Source organism: Aquarana catesbeiana, linkage group LG09, assembly GCF_042186555.1.
Source record: "Aquarana catesbeiana isolate 2022-GZ linkage group LG09, ASM4218655v1, whole genome shotgun sequence".
Taxonomy (NCBI): domain Eukaryota; kingdom Metazoa; phylum Chordata; class Amphibia; order Anura; family Ranidae; genus Aquarana; species Aquarana catesbeiana.
The window spans coordinates 28,389,056-28,413,411 of NC_133332.1; the positions used below are offsets into that span (position 1 = coordinate 28,389,056).

A 24,356-nucleotide genomic window follows, 5' to 3' on the forward strand; every position below is an offset into this window, starting at 1 on the left:
GCAAACATTAGAGCAAGAGCAATACTTCCGGATCAAGATCTCCTCTGTAACTCTAAACAGGTGACCTGTAAATTTTTTTAAAATGTCACCTATGGAGGTTTTTAAGTACCGTAGTTTGTTGCCATTCCGTAGTTTGTTGCCATTCGCAATTTTGAAGCGTCACATGTTGGGTATCTGTTTACTCGGCATAACATCATCTTTTATAGTTTACGAAAGAATTGGGTTAACTATGGTGTTTTATTAAAATTCATTAAAATGTAGTTTTTTCAAAACAATTGCGTTTGAAAGACCGCTGCGCAAATATTGTGTGACATAAAAGATTGCAATAATTGTCATTTTACTCTCTAGGGCCTCTGCCCCTCACATTTTTGTAAATATTTTCTTCTATCTTTTCATGTGACAACACTGAAGAAATTTGCTACAATGTAAAGTAGTGAGTGTACAGCTTGTATAACAGTGTAAATTTGCTATCCCCTCAAAATAACTCAACACACAGCCATTAATGTCTAAACCGCTGGCAACAAAAGTGAGTACACCCCTAAGTGAAAATGTCCAACTTGGGCCCAAAGTGTTTATATTATGTGTGGCCACCATTATTTTCCAGCACTGCCTTAACCCTCTTGGGCATGGAGTTCACCAGAGCTTCACAGGTTGCCACTGGAGTCCTCTTCCACTCCTCCATGAGGACATCATGGAGCTGGTGGATGTTAGAGACCTTCCACTCCTCCACCTTCCATTTGAGGATGTCCCACAGATGCTCAATAGGGTTTAGGTCTGGAGACATGCTTGGCCAGTCCATTACCTTTACCCTCAGTTTCTTTAGCAAGGCAGTGGTCGTCTTGGAGGTGTGTTTGGGGTCATCATGTTGGAATACTGCCCTGCGGTCCAGTCTCCGAAGGGAGGGCATCATGCTCTGCTTCAGTATGTCACAGTACATGTTGGCATTCATGGTTCCCTCAATGAACTGTAGCTCCTCAGTGCTGGCAGCACTCATGCAGCCCCAGACTATGACACTTCCACCACCATGCTTGACTGTAGGCGAGACACACTTGTCTATGTACTTCTCACCTGGTTTCCGCCACACGCTTGACACCATCTGAACCAAATAAATTTATCTTGGTCTCATCAGACCACAGGACATGGTTCCAGTAATCCATGTCCTTAGTCTGCTTGTCTTCAGCAAACTGTTTGTAGGCTTTCTTGTGCATCATCTTTAGAAGAGGCTTCCTTCTGGGACGATTTGATGCAGTGTGCGGCATATGGTCTGAGCACTGACAGGCTGACCCCCACCCCTTCAACCTCTGCAGCAATGCTGGCAGCACTCATACGTCTATTCCCCAAAGACAACCTCTGGATATGATGCTGAGCACGTGCACTTAACATCTCTGGTCGACCATGGTGAGGCCTGTTCTGAGTGGAACCTGTCCTGTTAAACCGCTGTATGTCTTGGACACCGTGCTGCAGCTCAGCTTCAGGGTCTTGGCAATCTTCTTATAGCCTAGGCCATCTTTATGTAGAACAACAATTCTTTTTTTTTTAGATCCTCAGAGAGTTTTTTGCCATGAGGTGCCATGTTGAACTTCCAGTGACCAGTATGAGAGAGTTAGAACGATAACACCAAATTTAACACACCTGCTCCCCATTCACACCTGAGACCTTGTAACACTAACGAGTCACATGACACTGGGGAGGGAAAATGGCTAATTGGGCCCAATTTGGACATTTTTTCTTAGGGGTGTACTCACTTTTGTTGCCAGCGGTTTAGACATTAATGGCTGTGTGTTGAGTTATTTTGAGGGGACAGCAAATTTACACTGTTAGGGCCCTTTCAGACATGCGGATCCGTATCCAGCCATCTGCTTGCTCAGCAGGAATCGCCCCGTTGATCCCTGCTGAGCCGACGGATGACAAGTCCGTCTCTGCGGGGACGGACCTGTCAGATCTCCGCTCTCCTCTATGGGGGGGATCAGATGATTACGGGCCGCCTGTCCGTTTTCATCCGATCCGTTCCACCAGATGGATGGAAAATAGGACCTCCATCTGTTGGATTTTGTGGAGCGTATCGGGGCGGATCGGATGTCAGCGGACATGTCACCGCTGACATCCGTCGCTCCATAGACATGTATGGCGCGACCGTTCAGATCCGCTGAAAAAACTGACAGGCGGATCCGAATGGTCCGCACGTGTGAAAGGGACCTTATACAAGCTGTACACTCACTACTTTACATTGTAGCAAAGTGTCATTGCTTCAGTGTTGTCACATGAAAAGATAGAATAAAATATTTACAAAAATGTGAGGGGTGTACTCACTTTTGTGAGATACTATATATATTTAAAAATATATATATAATGTTTGGGGGTTCAAAGTCATTTTCTAGCAAAACATGTTTTAAACACTGATTTAAACTTTTAAACAAAAAAAATCCAGAAAATGCCTGGATAAGGGTTACAAGGCAAAAAAAGCAGAAACCATACAAAACAAACCAAACTACAGTGTGTGTGGTAAAGACCAATCACAAACCAAAGGTATATTTTAGTGCTGTTACAATCCAAGAACCCACCCTGACAGCTGCAGCTGCTGCTGCTGCTGGAGTGCATGTATATAGGAAGTGGCTTCAAAGGGGCTGCAGGAGATCAGTAGTGCTGATATGCAACAAAAAACAAGGTAAAAACAAGTTAAAAAAAAAAAAAAAAAAAAAAGAAAAAAAATGCTGATGTTTATGATATGCATTGATTTATCAAGCCAAATGTCATTCAGTAAGGGTTTACATTTCCTTTTTTATAGTGTCTTTCAGTCCAAAAATAAGACCCCTCCTCCTTTCCTCATCCATTTCTATTCTCTCCTGCATCTGTAGTCTTCTATTTGACCTATTTCTTACCTGGAGGTCAGTCTGGTATTTCAGATAATATATATATATATATATATATATATATATATATATATATATATATATATATATATATATATATATATATATATATCATATATATATATATATATGATATATATATATATATATATATATATATATATATATATATATATGTATCATATATATATGAGATATATATATATATATATATATATATATATATATATATATATATATATATATATATCTCATATATATCATATATATCATCATATATATATATATATAACATGTATCTCTGTACAAAGACTGCTGTCAAAGGCAGCATGAACAATTTTTTCTCTGATGATTATATTTATTAAAATAAAATATATTAATTTTGAAGGGCTGGTGTTTTTATTCTGCATCAAAAACGCATGGAAAGTGTTGAACGTGGATTCCAATGGACCTAGTTCACACCAGTGCAGTGTGTTCCAGTGCAGTCAACAAAAGTAGAATATGTTGCATTTTTTTCCAGGGTTGCACCAATACCATTTTTTTTACAAGTACCGATACTTTCAGTCAAGTACTCGCCGATACCATGTACTGATACTTTGAGGTGCGATTTGCGGCAATACTAAAAAAAAATTGCACCACATTCCTGCTCAAATCTCATGAAATTCTTTGCGGTGCGATTACTGTCCGAATCGCATGCAGTTTCCCCCACTGCTCCTGTGTGTGTGTATGTGTATAGAAAGGTTCCATTTAGTTTATTAGAAATATTAGAACTGAATATCTGGCCAAATGCAAAATCTTAATAGGTGTCTTGAGCCTGCCAATTGTAGAAAATCACGGGTGCTGGAGGTGCTCACAGGGCTGGAGGAGAAATTCTGGGACCCCCTGGGTATAGAGTGGAAGTGATGTCAGTTTGGGGATGGACCGCCTCTACATCTCCTACAGCACTATAAGCACCTCTAATGGCCCTGATTTGCTATCATCGGCGGGACCGGGACACCTATGAAGATTTAGCATTTGGCCAGATACACTGTACTGTGAGTTCTACCATTTTTAATAAACTGCCCACTAGATGGCGCTTTCTATACTTGCACACACAATAGCCGTTTGGGAAGTCGCATGCGATTCAGACAGGAATCGCACCACATTCCTCTTCAAATCGCATGCAGAGCGATTTGTGCCCCTTCATTTTGTATTGACAGAAATCACACCGCAAAGTATCTGGGATGCAGGGAGAAGAGGAGACTCAGGAGAGAAAAAGCCAGCCTGTCACGTGATCGCGGGGAACCGCTGTGAAATCCGGTAAAGGAGCCATTTTTTAAATAAAACACACAGACAGGAGCACTTATTATTAGAACACAGAAGGGCTTATAAAAAGTTTAAACAGTTATGAGAGCAGAGGGGGGGAGGACGGAGGGGAGCGCAGCAGGGCTGCAGATGACGGAGGCACGTAAACTGACCACAGTGTCAGGGCTCAGCAGCCATAATACACCGTGGTCAGTTTACAGGGGGGAGGGCAGAAACTGGCAGAATCAGCCAGGTATTTCAGGTGTTACAGGGGTCTAATTACACAGCACAAGCACTGTGCTGTATAAAATGTTTTAAAGGGACAGGATCCAATTTTTTGTTTTGGGTTAACAAACACTTTAAGCCAAAAGAAGATTGCACATATCTCTCAACTGTCCCTCGTTTGAATAGATTGTCCATTTTTTGTAACCAAATAAACCGAATTAAAGTGATTGTAAAGCTTTGTTTTTAAAAAAAAATAACAAACATGTCATACCTACCTCCACTGTGCAGTACATTTTGCACAGAGTGGCCCCGAACATCCTCTTCTGGGGTCCCCCAGCGGCTCTAGCGGCTCCTCCCCACATTGGTAAACCCCCTAGGAGAAGCGCTGTCCCGGGGGGGTTACCTTGCGGGTGCGCTCCCAAGTCCAGCATTTGTGTCCATAGACATAGAATGCCGGACTCGGCCCTGCCCCCCGGCGCCTGCATCATTGGATTTGATTGACAGCAGTGGGAGCCAATGGCTGCGCTGCTATCAATCTATCCAATAAAGAGCCGAGAACCCCGGGCAAAGAGGAAGAGCACGTCTCCGCCGAGGGAATTACAGGGCTCAGGTGAGTAAAACGGGGGGGCTAGGGGACCGGTCACTGTCAGAAGTTTTTTCACCTTAATGCATAGGAGGCATTAAGGTGGAAAAACACGAGGGTTTACAACCCCTTTAACGAAAACCTGTTTAACGAATTTTTCCGAATATTCGTAAATTTGAAAATTCGAAAACACAAAATTAGAAAATCTGAAATAATAACTAACTAATAATAACTTACCTATTACTAACTATTAAATTATAGGTATTGGAATTTACTTTCAAATTTGGCTGTTAGTGAATGTAACGAATACAAATGTATCCAAAGTTACGAATTATCCAAAATAACGATCTAAACGAATGGAACGTAACAAATTAATAATAATAAAAAATAATAATAAAAACTTTTTATTATTATTATTAATTTGTTCTGTTCCATTCGTTTAGATACGGCATTCGTTATTTCGGATAATTTGTAACTTCGGATAAATTCGCATTTGTTACATTCACTAACAGCCAAAATTGTAAGGAAATTCCAATACCTATAATTTAATAGTTAATTATTATTAGTTAGTTTAGTCATTCATTCAGATTTTCTTTCTTATTTTCGAATTTACGAATTGCGATCATGACGAATGACCCAAAAAACCCAGAATAAAACAAACAAATTTTTCGGCAGTGCACATGTCTAGAACTTAGTTCCACCACCTCGGGCTCAAACCCTTACCTCCCTGCTCACCATTATCCCTTGTAAACACAGAAGTCCGGCTTGTGTGTTTGCAAGGGACAGATTGTCTCCCAACAACTCCAACAGCACTGATCTGCTGAGCGGCTCTTGAGCAGGATGGGGACAAGGGAGATGCAGGTGCCCAAGGTGCAGTGCAGATCCTGCCATCCCCACTGGATGATCTCTCCGCAAGTGAGAGAGGCGGAGCAAACTACAGTGTGCAGGGAGGTACTAGAGCCGACTGGGTGCTTTAGCTTTAAGTAATATTAAAGTCCCATTTTTTTAGGGGGGGTTTTTGTTTAAAAATAATAAACATGTCATACTTACATGCTCTGTGCAGTGGTTTTGCACAGAGCAGCCCAGATCCCTCAATGGAGCTCCTGGCCCTCTCTTCTGCCGAGTGCTCCCACAGCAAGAAGTTTGCTATGGGGGCACCTGAGCTGAGGCTTTGTTCTGTGTGTCCATTCAGACACAGAGCCGTGGCTTGGCCCCGCTCCCTCTCTCTCCTCATTGGCTCACTTATTTTGATTGACAGCAGTGGGCGCCAATGGCACCTGCTGCTGTCTCAGCCAATGAGGAGGGAGAGTCCCGGCCAGCCGAGGCACTCGAGCACATCACTGGATTGAGATGGGGATCAGGTAAGTATCAGGGGGGTTGTGCACACAGAAGGTTTTATAACATCACATAAAAAGTTGTCAGTTATGTGGGAAGTGTAGCAAGAGAATTGTAATAGCATGAACATTGCAGGAAGGATTTGTAGAAGACTAAATAACCAGCAGAATATGACCAGACCAGCACAGACTATTGTTCATGACATCTAAATAATGCAAAGGTTTGCAGATGGCAACATTATGATCGTAGCTCATGACTGTAAGCAATATAAATTCATTGTCACCTAACCATGTGAAAATATAGACCTGTGCCAAGCATTCACTGAAAGACACTATATTATCTCCTTTTACAAACATAATAAGGATCTTGTGTAGTGTAACTGTGCTATACAGTGCATCCGGAAAGTATTCACAGCACTTCAATTTTTACATGTTTTGTTATGTTACAGCCTTATTCCAAAATGGATTAAGTTCATTATTTTCCTCAAAATTCTACAAACAATACCCCATAAGGACAACGCAAAAGAAGTTTGTTTGAAATCTTTGCAAATTTGTTAAAAATACAATATGAAAAAAATCACATGTACAGTGCCTTGAAAAAGTGTTGAAATTTTCCACATTTTGTCATGTTACAGCCAAAAACGTAAATGTATTTTATTGGGATTTTATGTGATAGACCAACACAAAGTGGCACATAATTGTGAAGTGAAAGGAAAATGATAAATGGTTTTCCAAATTAAAAAAAAAAACATATGTGAAAAGTGTGGCGTGCATTTGTATAGTGCCCCCCTGAGTCAATACTTTGTAGAACCTCCGTTCGCTGCAATTACAGCTGCAAGTCTTTTTGGGGATGTCTCTACCAGCTTTGCACATCTAGAGAGTGATATTTTTACCCATTCTTCTTTGCAAAATAGCTTTAGCTCTGTCAGATTGGATGGAGAGCATTTTTGAACAGTAATTTTCAAGTCTTGCCACAGATTCTCAATTGGATTCAGATCTGGACTTTGACTGGACCATTCTAACACATGAATATGATTTGATCTAAACCATTCCATTGTAGCTCTGGCTGTATGTTTAGGGTCGTTGTCCTGCTGGAAGGTGAACCTCCGCCCCAGTCTCAAGTCTTTTGCAGACTCTTAACAGGTTTTCTTCAAATATTGCCCTGTATTTGACTCCATCCATCTTCCCATCAACTCTGACCAGCTTCTCTGAAGAATCCCCACAACATGATGCTGCCACCTTCATGTTTCATGGTGGGGATGGTGTGTTCAGGGTGATGTGCAGTGTTAGTTTTCCGCCACACATAGCGTTTTGCTTTTAGGCCAGAAAGTTAGATTTTTGACCAGAGTACCTTCTTCCACATGTTTGCTATGTCCCCCACATGGCTTTTCACAACTTGCAAATGGGACTTCTTATGGCTTTCTTTCACCAATGGCTTTCTTCTTGCCACTCTTCCATAAAGGCCAGATTTCTTGAGTGCATGACTAATAGTTGCCCTGTGAACAGATTCTCCCACCTGAGCTGTGGATCACTGCATCTCCTCCAGAGTTACCATGGGCCTCTTGGCCCTTCTCTGATTATGGCTCTCCTTGCCTGGCCTGTCAGTTTAGGTGGATGGCCATGTCTTGGTAGGTTTGCAGTTGTGCCATAGAAAGAGAAGACCCCCACTATGCCAACATCCAATGGATATATGTAAGGATTGAGAGAGTTGGGCTCTCTCAAAAAAGGCGGACTTTGTGGGCATATCATGAGGCAGTAATTATATAAAAATTAAAGATTAAAATAACATATAACAATCAACAACACCCTATTACTTGACAAGGTCAACAGATACCCAATGCAACAGACATAGAGGTTTGGATCCTTTCATTGATAAATGGAAAATCCGAAAATTGTTCAGGATAGATATGTATTTATAGCAAAGGTATGACTCAAAAACTCCTCCACGCTTGCTTGTCTTAGTTGTCCCATACTTTTTCCATTTTTGGACGATGGATTAACAGTGCTCTGTGAGATGTTCGAAGCTTGCTATTATTTTATAACCTAACCCTGCTTTAAACTTCTCCACAACTTTATTCCTGACCTATCTGGTGTGTTCCTTGGCCTTCATGATGCTGTTTGTTTACTTCTCTAACAAACCTCTGAGGGCTTCGCAGAGCAGCTGTATTTATACTGAGATTAAAGGTGGACTCTGAAGGCAATTGGTTCCACTAGATTTTAGTTAGGGGTATCAGAGTAAAGGGGGCTGAATACAAATACAAAAAATCGGAGAAGGTAGGGGGTATCTTGAGAAAAATTACTACTCCAATGCCTATAACACCGTTAGGTGGTCAGCCCTCTAACCAAACATATACTACAAAAAGGGGAAGGGGTGCACTGTGAGAAAAGAGCTCCCAACACGGGCATCCAAGCGGTTAATTAGGCAGACTCTGCTTTTGGGTAGTAAATCACTAGTGTTTATTGAAAATAGTAGATCAATAAAAAAGAGACTCATTGCTCCTGTATGCACAGTGTATATGTAGAATCACCCTTCACCAATAATTGAAAAACCAATAACACAGCACACTGATCCGGATCATGTTATAGACTAGAGAGGTTCAGATGTAGATGCAATGCCCGATTGGGCATGTTTGTGTAGACAATAAATATTGCATAGATTATGCATCAACATCTGCAAGTCCTAGATGTCCCAAGGCTATGCCCATGTTCTATAAACGTTAGAAATGGCGTGAGTCAAAGTATTGAGTTGATTAATGTTTGGCAATAGTTGAACTCAAAAGCCTTGACGGGACACATCACATGTGCGTAACAGAAAGAAAGGCAATATGGCATAGTCCTGCTTGCAGCCAGCAATAATCAAATGGGACACAGTTTCACGCTATGAAGGAAGCAAAAGCGTGCATCAACCCACACCTGTGTGTATTATCTTCACACGCACGAGAGGAAAATCCAACAAAGAGCAACGGGAAGTAAAGGCTAATTTACAACCGTCTTATCTCACCGATATAGGTTTTTTGGGGGTTGACGGATATACCTTCCGGATTGGCCAAGTTGGCATGTTGTTCTGTTTAGGCTTCCGGTGTTGTTCCTTGCAAAGGCAGCTGCTAGTTGGCGTCACTGAGTCAGCCACGCAACTCTGTGTTAGCCATCTCATTGCACAGAGAGTAGACTTCCTGCTGTAATACAACACATATAGCTGGTGCGCCCTCTTGTGCCAAAGGAGTAGAACTGGGGTTTCCTTGTGACAGTCAACTGACTGCGCAGTTGATCAGGGCATGTCGCCTCATGGGTCCATGACATGTGCTGTGACATCAACACGTTTCACGTGCATGCGTAGCTTCATCAGGATACATGTCCATCCTCCTCCCCCCCTTAAGTAGAGGGCCATCATTGGGATGAAAAGTCGCCAATGAGTCCAAACATTTAATGGTAATTGTCATAATGTAACAGGGAGGGCCAGCAGGTTATTTTATAGGATCCACAATTCTCCAGAAAAATCCACCACTTTTCTTATTTGAGGAGAACTTTGTTGAAATCCCCCCTTCTAGGGCATAGGTTTAGGGCATAGATGCCCTTGACTTTCATTCCCTCACAATTGCCTCCATGTATTTTTTTAAAGTGTTTTGCTAGTGGACTTTCGGGGTCTTTTTCCTTCATTTCTCTAATATGTTCACCAACCCTAACTCTTTGGTTGTCTTTTTGTTTTTCCAATATAGAATTTACTACAAGGGCATGAAATCATGTAGATAACCTTGGTTGTAGAACAATTTATCAGGTCATTGATTTTATAGGAGTTAATCCACTCTGAGTCCATAAAAGAGTCCGTACGTCCACAAAAGGGCAAACTTGACATTTCCCACATGGAAACATTCCCTTGGATCTTGGGTATGTGGACATCCAATTGTCCGCAGGGGATCTTATGAATTCTGAGCAGATCAAGATGTCCCCCAGATTATGTCCCCCAGATTATGTGCTCTGTGTGCCACCATGTTTGGGGCCTTGCCTACTTATTTTGCTATTTTGGGGTTGTTCTGCAGGATACTCCAATGATTCTGGAGGAAGCCCCGTACCTCATCCCATTGGGCACCAAATTGGGTAATCAGGCGAACCTGATTATCCTGTCCTTCCTTTTCTTTCCTTCCCTTTTCATTATCCTTTTTGGATTGTAGGAGCTGACTTCTGTCACATATGGCAGCCTTATGTTTTGCCCTACGAAGCTGTTTATGCGAGTAGCCATGTTCATGAAATTGGTGAGTAGCCACATTCACGAAATCGGTGATATAGCTCTCTATATCGGTGGCAACATATAAAGTATAGGGGGAGTAGCACCCTCCTAGTTAGGTGCTAGAATATTGTGTAAATTTAGTTCTTTTTGGGCTCCTCTGTAATCGGTGGTGCAGTTGTTGACTGTTTGGGTCCAATCTGGGTCTCAAGGGCTGCAGGTTTGATTTATTTTCCTTGGTCAAATGAGCAATCTGAATATTTATGGTGTGCCGGGTTGCCTTTACACTAATAGGGGAAAGGAAACTGTGGCAATCAGTGGCCCTTTCACGGGTGAGTGCTACAGGGGGCTCAACTGCGGCCCCTCACATAACATCATTTTTAGTACATATAATGCTAGAGAAGATTTCAGACTCACTAGAGCAGTCTTTCTCAACCTTTTTACCAAAGAAATCTCAAGGAACACTATAGGCAGCAAACATTTGACCCGCAGGGGAAATATATGATGGAAACCTCTGTGATGTGTACATACATGGAGGTACCTGTGCCAACTGCCGAATTAATAGGTATTTGGTCCAGTGAGCCTCCAGCTGCAATGCGAAGCAAAACATTTATCAGTGGTATGATTACCACTGCTAAATGTGGCAGCTTCCTCCTGGTTGTCAGGGAGCCAGCACCCACCGGCACCCTAGGAACCAGTGACTCATTCCCACTTGACGTCATTGACCAATGTTTTTAACCTATAGTGTTAAACAATTTCCTCTATTGGTAAATGTTAAAGCGGAGTTTCCAAAAGTGGAAGCTCCGCTTATCTGCCTCCCCCCTCCGGTGCCACATTTTTCACTTTTCAGGGGGAAAGGGGGTGCGGGTACCTGTTTTTGACATCTACCCATCCCCATTTCTGAGAGATCTAGCTGGGCCATTCAGAAAGCACAGCGATCTTCGCCTATTAACCGTAGGGAACCAGCTGTAAAGCCTTACAGGCAATGGCGGCCGGCAGCACCCGAGACAAATGGAAACATCGTCTGGAGTGCCAACATCGCTGGATTCCAGAACAGGTAAGTGTCCTAATATTAAAAATCAGCAGCTACAGTATGTGTAGCTGTTGACTTCTAATTTTTTGCTGGGGGGGCAGAACTCCGCTTTAACTCTTATGATCGAATGTTCTTATGGCTATTTTTCTCTTAGGATGGAATGCTAAGGAATTACCAAACATTCCAGGTATTTTTCTTTACATTTGCATGAATGAGAAAACATTCACAGAGCAATTTTTCTATGAATAAACTCCCTAGTGACAATCATTTTCTTAAAAGCCTGATGCATGATGCAATAATTTTTGTAATAATTGTGAAATTAAAAACCACTTCCGGATCGATATACGTCGTTACATTGAGGACGGATATCATTGTTATGGCATTGTTATGTCATAACCCCGGTATCCTCGTGTTTGGCCGGCGGTCTGCTACAAGATAAAAGTGCGCGAGATCACTTTTATCGGCAGCGGGAGAGGGCCCCCCTCCCGCCGTACTCCGGTGCCTTCCGCCGCTTACCGGAGCCATCGGCAGTGGCGGAGGCGATCCGGTCCTCTCTGTGGCTGTGCATGGAGACAAGTGAGGGGAAGATGGCCCACCCATTTCCACGATTTTGCAGGGCGGAAGCGACGTCAAAACGTCACTTCCACCCATAGCTCTTAAAGGGCTATTTTTTAAAATAATTTTTTTAAATGACAATTTTTTTTTTAGTCTAAATATGAGATCTGAGGTCTTTTTGACCCCAGATCTCATATTTAAGAGGTCCTGTCATGCTTTTTTTTTCTATTACAAGGGATGTTTACATTCCTTGTGATAGGAATAAAAGTGACACCATTTTTTTTTTTTTTTTTTAATGTAAAAATAAAAAATAAAAGGTAAAATAAATAATAAGAAAATAAATTTTAAACGCACCCCATCCCGCCGAGCTCACGTGCAGAAGCGAACATATACGTGAGTAGCACCCGCATATGAACCTCCTCTGTAACTCAAAACATGCAACTTGTAGAATTTTTTAAACGTCGCCTATGGAGATTTTTAAGGGCAAAAGTTTGTCGCCATTCCATGAGCGGGCGCAATTTTGAAGCGTGACATGTTGGGTACCAATTTACTCGGCATAACATTATCTTTCACAATATAAAAAAAATTGGGCTAACGTTACTTTTGTCTTATTTTTTAATTCAAAAAAGTGTATTTTTTCCAAAATAAGTGTGCTTGTAAGACCGCTGCGCAAATACGGTGTGACAGAAAGTATTGCAACGATCGCCATTTTATTCTCTAGGGTGTTAGAAAAAAAATTATAATGTTTGGGGGTGCTAAGTAATTTTCTAGCAAAAAAAAATGTTTTTAACTTGTAAACAACAAATCTCAGTAAGAGGCTTAGTCCTTAAGTGGATAAAGAAACATAATAATGGCCAGAAAGAAACCTAGACAGTTAAAATTGCAGTGTCCCCTTTATATTGGTGGTCAGTATAGAAATGCCACCATATATTGGCTCTGCCAAGTGACATTGGTGTGGAATTATGCAAGCACCGTTGGTTGAGGGATCAACCCACCACTGCTCGCTGCTCAAGGAGGCGGTAGTAACCTCTGAAGGAATCCTAAGGTTCCACAGAGGCTGGTTGAGAATGGTTTGGTTGAAGATTGGAAATATAATGTGGAAGAAAGTGAGATACTGGGGGCACGTGACATGAGGTTAGGGGTGGGCAGTCAATGTCAACTAAGGCTTGGGCAGTCAATGTCAACTAAGGGATCTGTGTTAAGGCTTCATGAAGACCAGTGTCTCTTGGTGACAATAAGGCAGCTGGAATGTTTTCTAACAGGATTCATGAAGCCTCTGCTTTTGTTAGAGATGTCTCAGGCTGAGTTGTGATCTATTGGGGTTAGCATTTGTATGAAGTGTCTTTACTGTTTCTGGCTGTCCACCCCAGATATAATATTTCAATCAGACCATTTTCATCACTGACTTGCAAATTCTGGTGAAATTAGGGTAGCTTGGTGTTCAATATGACTTCCCCATTCTCCCCACTCACTCGGGGTTCATCAGATCTCATTATCACAAAAAGTAAGACAGTCTTTCCGTTATGTTTTCACAAACCCCTTTTTTTTTTAGGTCGTAAGGCTGTGTCATGTGAACTGCATGATCTTTCTTATTAAATACATTTATATCCTTTGAACTCAAAAGTCAATCCCCTTAAAAATTGATCATAAAATACTTGAGCTTCCGCTGTAGAGCTGACTTCACATCCTTATTTTTCAGGCTGTAAATGAAAGGATTTAGCATGGGAATCACAGCTGTGTTAAGCAAAGACAAAAATTTACTGGACTTAATGGTGCCAATTGGGGTGAAATATTGACAAACAAGACTTGCATAGTGAAGAGTAACAACAGTTAGGTGTGAGGAGCATGTGTAGAAAGCTTTAGCTCTCCCCGTACTAGACCTAATTCTCATTATGGTGGCAATAATGAATGAGTAGGAGATGAAGGTGAGGAGAAATGGGGTGAAGACTGAAAGTAAACCCCCCTGTGTGAATATTAACAGCTCCAAAATAGAGGTGTCATCGCAGGATAGGTACATCAGTCCTATAATATCACAGAAGAAGTGGTTAATTTTAATAGAAGTATAGCAAGATAATCTTGACAATATACCCATTGCAGGTAGAATTTGTAGAAGACTAAATGACCAGCAGAATATGGCCAAGCCAACATAGACTTTACTATTCATGACAGCTGAATAATGCAATGGCTTGCAGATGGCAACATAACGATCGTAGCTCATGATAGTAAGTAGGATTAACTCATTGCCACATAACCATCCAAAGAAGTAGACCTGTGCCATGCAGTCATTGAAAGATACGACATTATTCCCTGTTACAAAGATACCAAGGATCCTATATAATGTTACAGTGGTGGAAGTCATGTTGACAATCGACAGATTACACAGGAAGAAATACATTGGAGTGTGAAGCTGAGAATCCAGGCATACCAATAAAAGAATGGACATGTTGCCACCAAGAGATATAAGATAAATGAGAAGAACCAGAAAAAATATAGGAACCTGTAATTGGGGGATATCTGAAAGCCCATTAAGAATGAAGAAGGTCACCATTGTCTCATTTTTCTCATTCATGTTTAACTTTAAGAATTCAGCAAAAACAGTAATATTACCTTTACTATACTAATGCCCAACCAGACACAGGAAACACAACAATTTTGCCAACCTCCTGCTGACAGTCTGTCCATCGGTCCATAGGTTAGATTGTACAACACACTTGCAGACTAGGGGTTTAAGAATAATTAATCCTCTCCTCATTTACTCAATCCAACCCTGTGACTATTTTTTCCAGTAGCCCAGTCAAATTAATATATATTTCAACCCCAAAGAAGATTAATATTTGATCTCTGGATCCCTATTTAATGTAATACAACATTTTGGTAATCAAAAATGTTGTCACCCACAACAGATCGTTGACTGGCATTTGACTACCCAACATTCTCAATGAAGAGAACTTTTCTTCACCCCATACACCATTTTTGCAAACATTGTCTTAGCACTTGTTAGCGCCGCACTATATTTATACTATTTGATTAGAGTTTTTTAGTATCTAGACTCCTAGTGCCGGCAGACAGATTCCATTTTTACTATCTCCAAGCGCAGTGTTTTCCCGTCTTAACGATTGCCTTAGCACTATGCAGGCTTAATGTAGTGTTTGGGCTTTTCACTATTTTGGAGAAATAAGAAGATTTGAGGGGTTAATGCTAAATATCTAGCCTGTCTGCATTAGGGCACACCACCATAAAACCATGGGAAGAGCTTTTCGATAAATCTTCTAATGTTTACCCAGATGTCATATTATTTATGGCAGGTGCATATTATGTGGTCCACCTCTTATAAGAATGTATCTTCTTTGTATTGTGGACATAATTTATATAAGATGTAAGATATGTAAACCCACTAGTCCAATTATTTATATTTATTCCTATTGGCTTATTTTTTTATTTGAATGTCCATTGTTGTAGCCATTGTCGGGGCAATCGTTGGGTGGAAGGGGTTGGCTTTTTCAGGGTTGAAAACTGATGGTTTCTTCTCTGTAAAACATGTTAAAATTTCAATAAAAACAAATTTGATTGAAAAAAGCTTTTTGATTTGTTAGTTTGGAATATGTTCTCCACGGTTCTTTGACAGTGTTATTTCTAAAGTCTGAACATTAATATTTTCTAGGAAAGGCACAAAAACGGTTAATATTAGATTTAAAAAAACGCAATGCAGTTTTTAAAGCACAAAATTCTAGAGCACAAAGAGTAATGGACTATCTTGGAGGATTAGTGACAAAGTGAAAGAGAATATTTTAAGACAATTTGATGGAAAGTCTTGAGAAAGGGAACTATGCCATACAGTGAACCAGAGTTCCATGAACACTTCATGTTTTTAATGATCACTTGCAGTAAAGATACTATAACATTGGTTTCTATTGAATTGTTCATGCTTTATACTATAGAATAAATCCCCTGCCAGAGTGATTGCAGTTCTGCGTATTTACAGGTTCTTTGAATGAGTGTTTTATAATCTGGCAAACCCGGTAGTCCTCAGAGGACTGGACTCTCTGAGGGCCAGCTGTTGATTGCTAGTAGTTATTTGCAACATTAATTCCTAAAATCTCAGTGGTCATTTGGCGATCTGTATATCCTCAGTGGAGGACAGAACAGTAGCGCTGTTTACAATGCATAACAAATTATTATCAAAGTATTTCTTACCATCTAGAGTCAGAATGCTAAACCTACCGGTAAGTCCCATGTAATAATGAAACAATGGGGCTCACCTGATAAACTATTGTATTTTTCTTAGGCAATCCCCCCAAAATTGCTTGATCCCTCCGTATTGTTATCCCCTGACATTGGATCAGAATATGTCTTGCTGTATCAAAGTAATTTTTACCGGAGTTTATGATCCCCAACTTTACGTTCAAAATTAGTTTTCGTTCAAAATGAATGGCATTGCAATGCATTTAACATGCATTGTGGTAACATGGGCAACACTGCAAAACAGCAGTGTAAATAGTCCCTAAGAGCTTGTTTAGATGTATGGCCAGAGGACACTAAAATCAGGTGTCCTGGAAATAAAATTTAATATACTTAAATTAGCCCTACCTGGGACATTATATTTTTATACCTGTGTTAAATATAGATGTGGTATTCTCAGCATAGTGTGAATGTGGTTCCCAGGGAAATAATGCCACTTGCTATCTCCATCTTTATCGTACCTTCATTTTAATCATGGGACATTTTCTATATATTCATGAGTTATCCAGAGATCAATTTTGAGGTTGTAATTATTAATCCTCGAAGGATATCTGGATAAGTATCACATAATTTTTCATTTCACTTTTATGTATCTATTATGAAATCCTAATTGTTTCCTAATTTAAGTATTATAATAATATATACATGTACTTGATAACATTTTTCTTGTCATAACTGAGTCCTTTATACACAATGGTGCTCTGTATATAAGTAAATTGAAAAGTATTTAACCACTTGCCGACCGCCCAAAGCCAAAACACGACTACAGGGCAGGTGGATAACTCTGGGAGGGCATACTATAACGTCCTCCCAGAATCTTGCTCTCGCGAGCCCCCTGGGGCGCACACCCAGGAATATCCCGCCGGGTCCCCTCGGATCTCGGTAAATGGCCGCTGACAGCAGCCATTTACCACGTGATTGCTCTGTCAAATGTCGGAATGATCATTTGTAAACAAACCGGCGTGATGTCCGGTTCATCTCTCCCGTCTCCGTACCGATCGGTACAGTGCGAGGGGAGAGGGGAGGGATCGGGTGCAGCAGCGCTGTGGGCTGGATCTGTAGTGCCCACAGCACTGCTCTCTGACAATTCGGGGACTCATTCATCCATCCATGCTCAGCCATCTATCCATACCATCCATACTCCGCCATGCCATCCATACTCATTCATACTCAGCCATGCCATCCATACTCATCCATACTCAACCATACTCAGCCATGACATTCATACTCAGCCATACTCATTCATACTCAGCCATGCCATCTATACTCAGCCATCCTCATTCATATTCAGCCATGCCATCCATACTCAGCCATACTCATTCATACTCAGCCATCCTCATTCATACTCAGCCATGCCATCCATACGCATTCATACTCAGCCATGCCATCCATACTCAGCCATACTCAGCCATGCCATCCACACTCAGCCATGCCATCCATACTCAGTCATTGCCATCCATACTCAGCCATTCTCAGCCATGCCATCCATACTCAGCCATACTCATTCATACTCAGCTATGCCATCCATACTCATTCATACCCAGCAATGCCATCCATAGTCAGCCATCCTCATTCATACTCAGCCATGCCATCCATACACATTCATACTCAGCCATGCCATCCATACTCAGCCATGCTCAGCAATGCCATCCATACTCAGCCATGCCATCCATACTCAGCCATACTCAGCAATGCCATCCATACTCAGCCATGCCATCCATACTCAGCCATGCCATCCATACTCAGCCATGCCATCCATACTCAGCCATACTAATTCATACTCATTCATACTCAGCCATGCCATTTATACTCAGCCATACTCAGCCATGCCATCCATACTCAGCCATGCCACCCATACTCAGCCATACTCATTCATACTCAGCCTTGCCATCCATACTCAACCATACTCAGCCATGCCATCCATACTCAGTCTTCCTCATTCATACTCAGCCATGCCATCCATGCTCAGCCATACTCATTCATACTCAGCCATGCCATCCATACTCATTCTTACTCAGCCATGCCATCCATACTCAGCCATACTCAGCCATGCCATGATGGAGACCTCTGCAATGTGTACATCCATAGAGGTTCCAGTGCCAACGGCCGAACAATTGGATATTCGGTCCAGTGAACCTCGAGCTGCAATGTGAAACAAAACATTAAGCAATGCTATGATTACCACTGCTAAATGTGGCAGGTTCCTCCTGGTTGTCAGGGAGCTGGCACTCGCCCGCACCCTAGAAACTAGTGACTTGACCTTGGCGTCATTGACCAATGTTCCTAACCTATAGTATTAGGCTGATTTCTCTATTGGTTAATGTTAAATCTTATTGTGGAATGTTCTTATGGCTATTTTTCTCTTATGCCCCGTACACACGATGGGACTTTCCACCAACAAAACCGTGGATTTTTGTTCGAAGGATATTGGCTCAAACTTGTCTTGCATACACACGGTCACACAAATGTCCCAAAATTCCGAACGTGAGAAAGCGGTGACGTACAAGATGTACAACGAGCCGAGAAAAAGGAAGTTCAATAGCCAGTGCGGCTCCTTCTGCTTGATTCCGAGCATTCGTGAACTTTTGTGCGATGGACTTGTGTACACACAATCGGACTTTCAGACAACAAAGTTATGTTGGCTGAAAATTTAGAACCTGCTCTCAAACATTTGTTGGCGTAAATTCCAACAGCAAATGTTCGATGGAGCATACACACGGTCGGACTTTCCAGCAACAAGCTCACATCCAACATTTCCCGTCGGAAAATCCGACCATGTGTACGTGGCATAAGGATGGAATGTTAGGGAATTACCGTGAAAAAAGAGGGGGCGAGAGGCTAACCTAGGTTATTAAAGCAGTGCCGCATCCAATATAAAGGATAAATATGAAAAGGGGTTCCCCTAGGTGGACTTTAAAGGCACTTAGTATTTATCTTAAGGCTCGATTCACACAGGGGCAACACGACTTCAGCGCGACTTTGCACGGCGACTTCAACGCGGCTTCAACGCGACTTCAGCGTGACTTTGATCAATTTACAATGCGACTTCAAGTCGCCTCCAGGACAGGCGACTTTGGCGGTGGCCAATCACAAAATAATCAGCTCTCTGGGAGGGAGGGGTTTGCCTGGGCAAACTAATTTTTTTAACTGTAAAGTCGCTTCAGTATAGATAGAGATCCGACTTGGAGGCGACTTCCATTGATTTCTATGGTACAGGTCGCCTACAAGTCGGATCCAAGTAGTACAGGGAGTACGCTCTGAAGTCGGAGCGACTTCAGTAGTGTCTATTAAGACACTCTGATTCCCTGTAATGTTAATCTCTTCTTGGGGCGACTTGGGGCGACTTGAGGGCTTACAAGTCGGATCCCAAGTCGTCCTAGTGTGAACCGAGCCTAAGTACAAATGTGTCGAAATGTACAATAATGTAATAATAAACAAATTTTATTTATAAACAACATTAAAAAAACAATACAATGAGACATAGACATATCTAAGTAGTTCATTTATATCACCATACAAAATGAATATATGAAAAAATTTAAAAAAGCGGGAACTCTTCTCACAAACAACGCGTTTCAGGATATAGTATAGTCCTTCTTCAGGGAGCAGAGAAAGAGAAAAGAGGTATTTATCTAAGATATGATTAAGATATATGGTTAATCGATTTACCATAGCATCTAAGAGCATAGTGTTATATGTTTAAAATAGTGTGATCATAGCACTTACATAATATAGAATGGTGAAGTAGTTGTTACAATGTTTCATTGAATCACATTAAAAGCTTAGAATCAACATAGCACCAGGTATTGGTACTGGTAGAATTGCTGTCTAGCGACAACATGGGCATCAGAGAGGTCTGTAAGTATATACCAAATAGTATTGTCCTCAGATGGAGGAGGTTCCCCTCGCGTTCCACGGCAAGATGGCGGCCAGAGCGATATACTGAGGCAAATGGAGTCCCTGGATGTAGAAAAGTATATCAAAAATATAAATCCAGAACCTAGCTGGACTTATAGTCTAAACATTTAAGCAATTAATAATATGTGTATATACCTGTATATATTGATAAGTTGATAAAAAATATTGTTGGATCAAAAATTGGGCCTTAGGCGGTGGTGGTGGCGGCACAACACTGTAAAGCCTCACAGATACTTTTGTTGAGCGCAGGAACAGGCCCTGCTGTTAAATATTTGATCAAAAATGGTAATTACACGCCCCTGTTAAACAGGGGCAGAAAAATTGGGCCTTAGGCAGTGGTGGTGCCCTGAACCAAAAATATTCTTAGAAGCTGTCATCATGAAGATTGAGGAGGAATAGTCACTCAGCATATGCAGTCTTCAAGGGATCCCACATCTATAGAAAAATCAATCGGTTACATCAACATCAGGTGCTTGGTAGCTGGTGATCCAAAACTGATTCATTTTTATGAATGTGAGCCAATCAACAGAGTCTGTGGACAGGCGCACTCTGTGATCGTTTACAAAGCCTCCAGTAGCACTGAATGTGCATTCAGAAAGAACGCTGGATGCAGGACAGGCCAGTAGCTTAATTGCATATTGACCAAGCTCTGGCCAGTGGTCCATCCTCAAGACCCAGTAACCCAGTGGATGTTCTGGTGGAAAGGTCTCCAGGTCTGATCTTGCCCCTAGATATTCCTGCACCATGTAATTCAGACTCTGGCAATGATTGCTGGAACCGATCAGACCTGGGCGCTGAGGACTGAAGAATTGTCTGAAGGCATCGGTCAGCCGGCCACCTTCTCCACCGCTCTTTCTGTGACTGAATGAAGCCTCAGCAACACGTTGTCCAGCACCAGGAAATTGTAACCTCCCAGGTTCTAGAAACGCATTGCACAAACCTTTCTGCAAGGCCTCCTGAAGATGTTTCATCCTCTGCTCCCTCTGCAAAGGCTGGATAAGTTCTGCAACCTTACCCTTGTAATGTGGATCAAGAAGGGTTGCCAGCCAGTAATGATCCCTCTCCTTGATACCACAAATTCTAGGGTCCTTTTGCAGGCTTTGCAGGATCAGGGAGGCCATGCAGCATAAGTTTGCAGAGGCATTCAATCCTGAGTCCCCTGGGTCACTAAGGATCACATGATTCTTAACCACCTCCTCCCAGCCACATACAACTCCATGGGTTTCTGGGGACTGCAAACGATCCCTTGAAGACTGCTGCTGATGCTGAGTGTTATCCTCCACCTGACACAATCTTCCTCCTCCTCTTCTTTTTCCTGTGTGATCGGCGGGCCTGCAGTAATACTAATATCTGGATAAAGGGGGCCTTGAGAGGTAAGGAAGTCCTCCTTTTCCTCCCGCTGTTCTGCCTCAAGTGCCCTGTCCGTTATTCCAGGAAGTGTGTGCTCCAAGAGGAAGACAAGAGGGACAGTATCACTGATGCATGCACTGTCACTGCTCACCATCCTCGTGGCCTCCTCAAATGGTGACAGGACAGTGCATGCTTTCTTGATCAGTAGCCACTGGCGTGGTGAAAAAAAGCCAAGCTCCCCTGACCCTGTCCTGGTGCCATACTCACACAGGTACTCATTGATGGCCCTCTGCTGTGTGTGCAGCCGCTGCAGCATTGCCAACGTTGAGTTCCACCTGGTGGGCATGTCAAAAATGAGGCGGTTCTTGGGCAGGTTGCATTCTCTTTGAATGTCAGCCAGCCGAGCACTGGCATTATATGACCACAGACTTTCCTGGTCTGCCTCAGGAGATCCTGTAAGCCAGGGTACCTGCTTAAGAACCGCTGCACCACCAAATTCAGGACGTGAGCCAAACAGGGAACATGGGTCAAGTGTCCCTGTCGGAGGGCGGAGAGGCGGTTGGTGCCATTGTCGCATACAACCATTCCTGGCTGAAGTTGGCGTGGTGTCAACCACCTCTGAGCCTGCCCCTGAAGAGCTGACAGAATCTCTGCCCCAGTGTGGCTCCTGTCCCCTAAGCAGACCACCTCAAGCACCGCATGGCATCTTTTTGCCTGAGTGCTTGCGTAGCCTCTTGAACGCCTACGGAGCACTGCAGGTTCAGAGGAGAAATCTGTAGAGGAAGAGGCCATAGAGGAAGAAGAAGAGGAGGAGTGGAGGAGAGAGCTGTGGCAGAATCACCACTAGCATTTTGGTGGCGTGGTGGCGGAACAAGCTCCAACAATACTGAACCCTGTCCTGCATCCTTCAAGGCTGCCAGCAGAGTTACCCAGTGTGCCGTGAAAGAAAGGTAACATCCCTGTCCATGCCTGCTGGACCACAAGTCAGCAGTAATATGCACCGTACTGCTGACCTCCATGTCCAACGAGGCCAAGACATTGCCTTCCACATGCTGGTAGAGAGCCGGAATGGCCTTCCGTGAAAAGAAATGATGTTTGGGAACCTGCCACTGAGGGAGTGCACATTCCACAAATTCACGAAAGGGGGCAGAGTCTACCAGCTGAAAAGGCAGCAGTTGCAGTGCTAGCAATTTGGCCAAGCTAGCATTCAGACGCTGAGCATGTGGATAGCTGGGACCGAATTTCTTTCGACGGTTTAGCAACTGGGGTAGGGAAATTTGCCTGCTAAAATCCGATGTTGGTGTACCGCTAGCAGATTGGCCGCAAGTACTTGGGACACCTATTTCTATACCTTCATTCCTCTCAGTGCAGGTTTCTGAGAGGACTGGAGGTATAGTGGGGTTGGAGATCCCAGCTGATGAGGAGCAAGGAGAGGTCTTTGATGTGGGTCTTTTAAGTGCTGTTGCCAACGGACTGCATGGGAGGTCGTCATATGTCTGGTCAAGCATGTGGTGCCCAAGTGGCTGCTGTTTTGGCCACGCTTGATACGCTTCAGACATATGTTGCAAACAGCAACGGTGTGATCTGCTGCACATGTGTCAAAAAGGGCCCACGCCAAAGAACTTTTCAAAATATGTGGGGAGTCAGCAGCACCCTGCACCTGCTTAGCTCTGTGGTGTGATGCAATAGGGTGGCTGCCCTTAAGCTGCCCCCTGGAGGGCATCCTGCCTCATTGGAGATGTGCCTCCTCCTCCTCTCTTCTATCAGGCACCCAAGTAGAGTCAGTGACCTCATCATCCCCTCCCTCCTCGTCACTGGAGCAAACTTGGCAGTATGCTGCAGCTGGGGGAACATGACTGCCAGTTTCTTGACCTTCTTGGGCACCCCCTCTCTCTAGCATGATGTTACTCCCTTCCTCAACCCGGGTACCATCATCGGAGCCTTCAAATCACTGCACATCCTCCTGCAGCATGTACCCGACACTGTGACTGAATAGTTCGGGGGACTCCTCCGTGCATGATGGTGGGACTAGGTACGGAGTGACTATTGACATGGAGCCGATGGAATAGGCCGCTTTGGCAGCTGTATTGGCAGGCAAACTACTCCGCGCCTGGGTGACAGAGGATGAGGAGGATGAGGAGGGCTTTGTTATCCATTCCACCAACTCTTCTGCATGTTGTGGCTCAATAACACGGCCAGCTGCAGAAAAAAAGGACAAGCGTGCTCCACGGCCACGTGCTGAGGATGCACTGTGTCCACGACCAGCACTGTCGACTGTAGACACAGAGCCTGCTTGCCCTCTTTTAGTGGCCTGTGAGCGTCTGCCTCTCCTTGGTGGCCTTCCGGACATGCTGTAAATTTTGTTTAGGAAAACCACACTACACCGTATTGTGTATTGTGTACACCACCAGAAAAGTAGTAGCAAGTGCACTAGGGGTGCATGATACTGTGTACACCAACAGAAGTGTAATAACAACTATGGGTGTACTGTATGTATTGTGTACTGTGTACACCACCAGAAAAGTAGTAGCAACTGCACTAGGGGTGCACGGTACTGGGTACACCAACAAAAGTGTAATAACAACTATGAGTGCACTGTATGTATTGTGTACACCACCAGGAAAGTAGTAGCAACTGCACTAGGGGTGCACGGTACTGGGTACACCAACAGAAGTGTAATAACAACTATGGGTGTACTGTATGTATTGTGTACTGTGTACACCACCGGAAAAGTAATAGCAAC

The 24,356-nt window shown here is 42.9% G+C and overlaps 1 protein-coding gene across 1 annotated transcript; it reads right to left on the bottom strand.

Moving 5' to 3' along the window:
* Positions 1–13,739: 13,739 nt before the first annotated feature.
* Positions 13,740–14,675, bottom strand: LOC141108873 (olfactory receptor 6C3-like). The gene has a single exon (XM_073600842.1). The coding sequence runs from the start codon at positions 14,673–14,675 to the stop codon at positions 13,740–13,742; it is 936 nt and encodes a 311-aa protein (XP_073456943.1).
* Between the last annotated feature and the right edge of the window lie 9,681 nt (positions 14,676–24,356).

Bases quoted from the DNA above. Each gene is read 5' to 3' on its own strand.
- LOC141108873 (XM_073600842.1), bottom strand. From the start codon at position 14,675: ATGAATGAGAAAAATGAGACAATGGTGACCTTCTTCATTCTTAATGGG.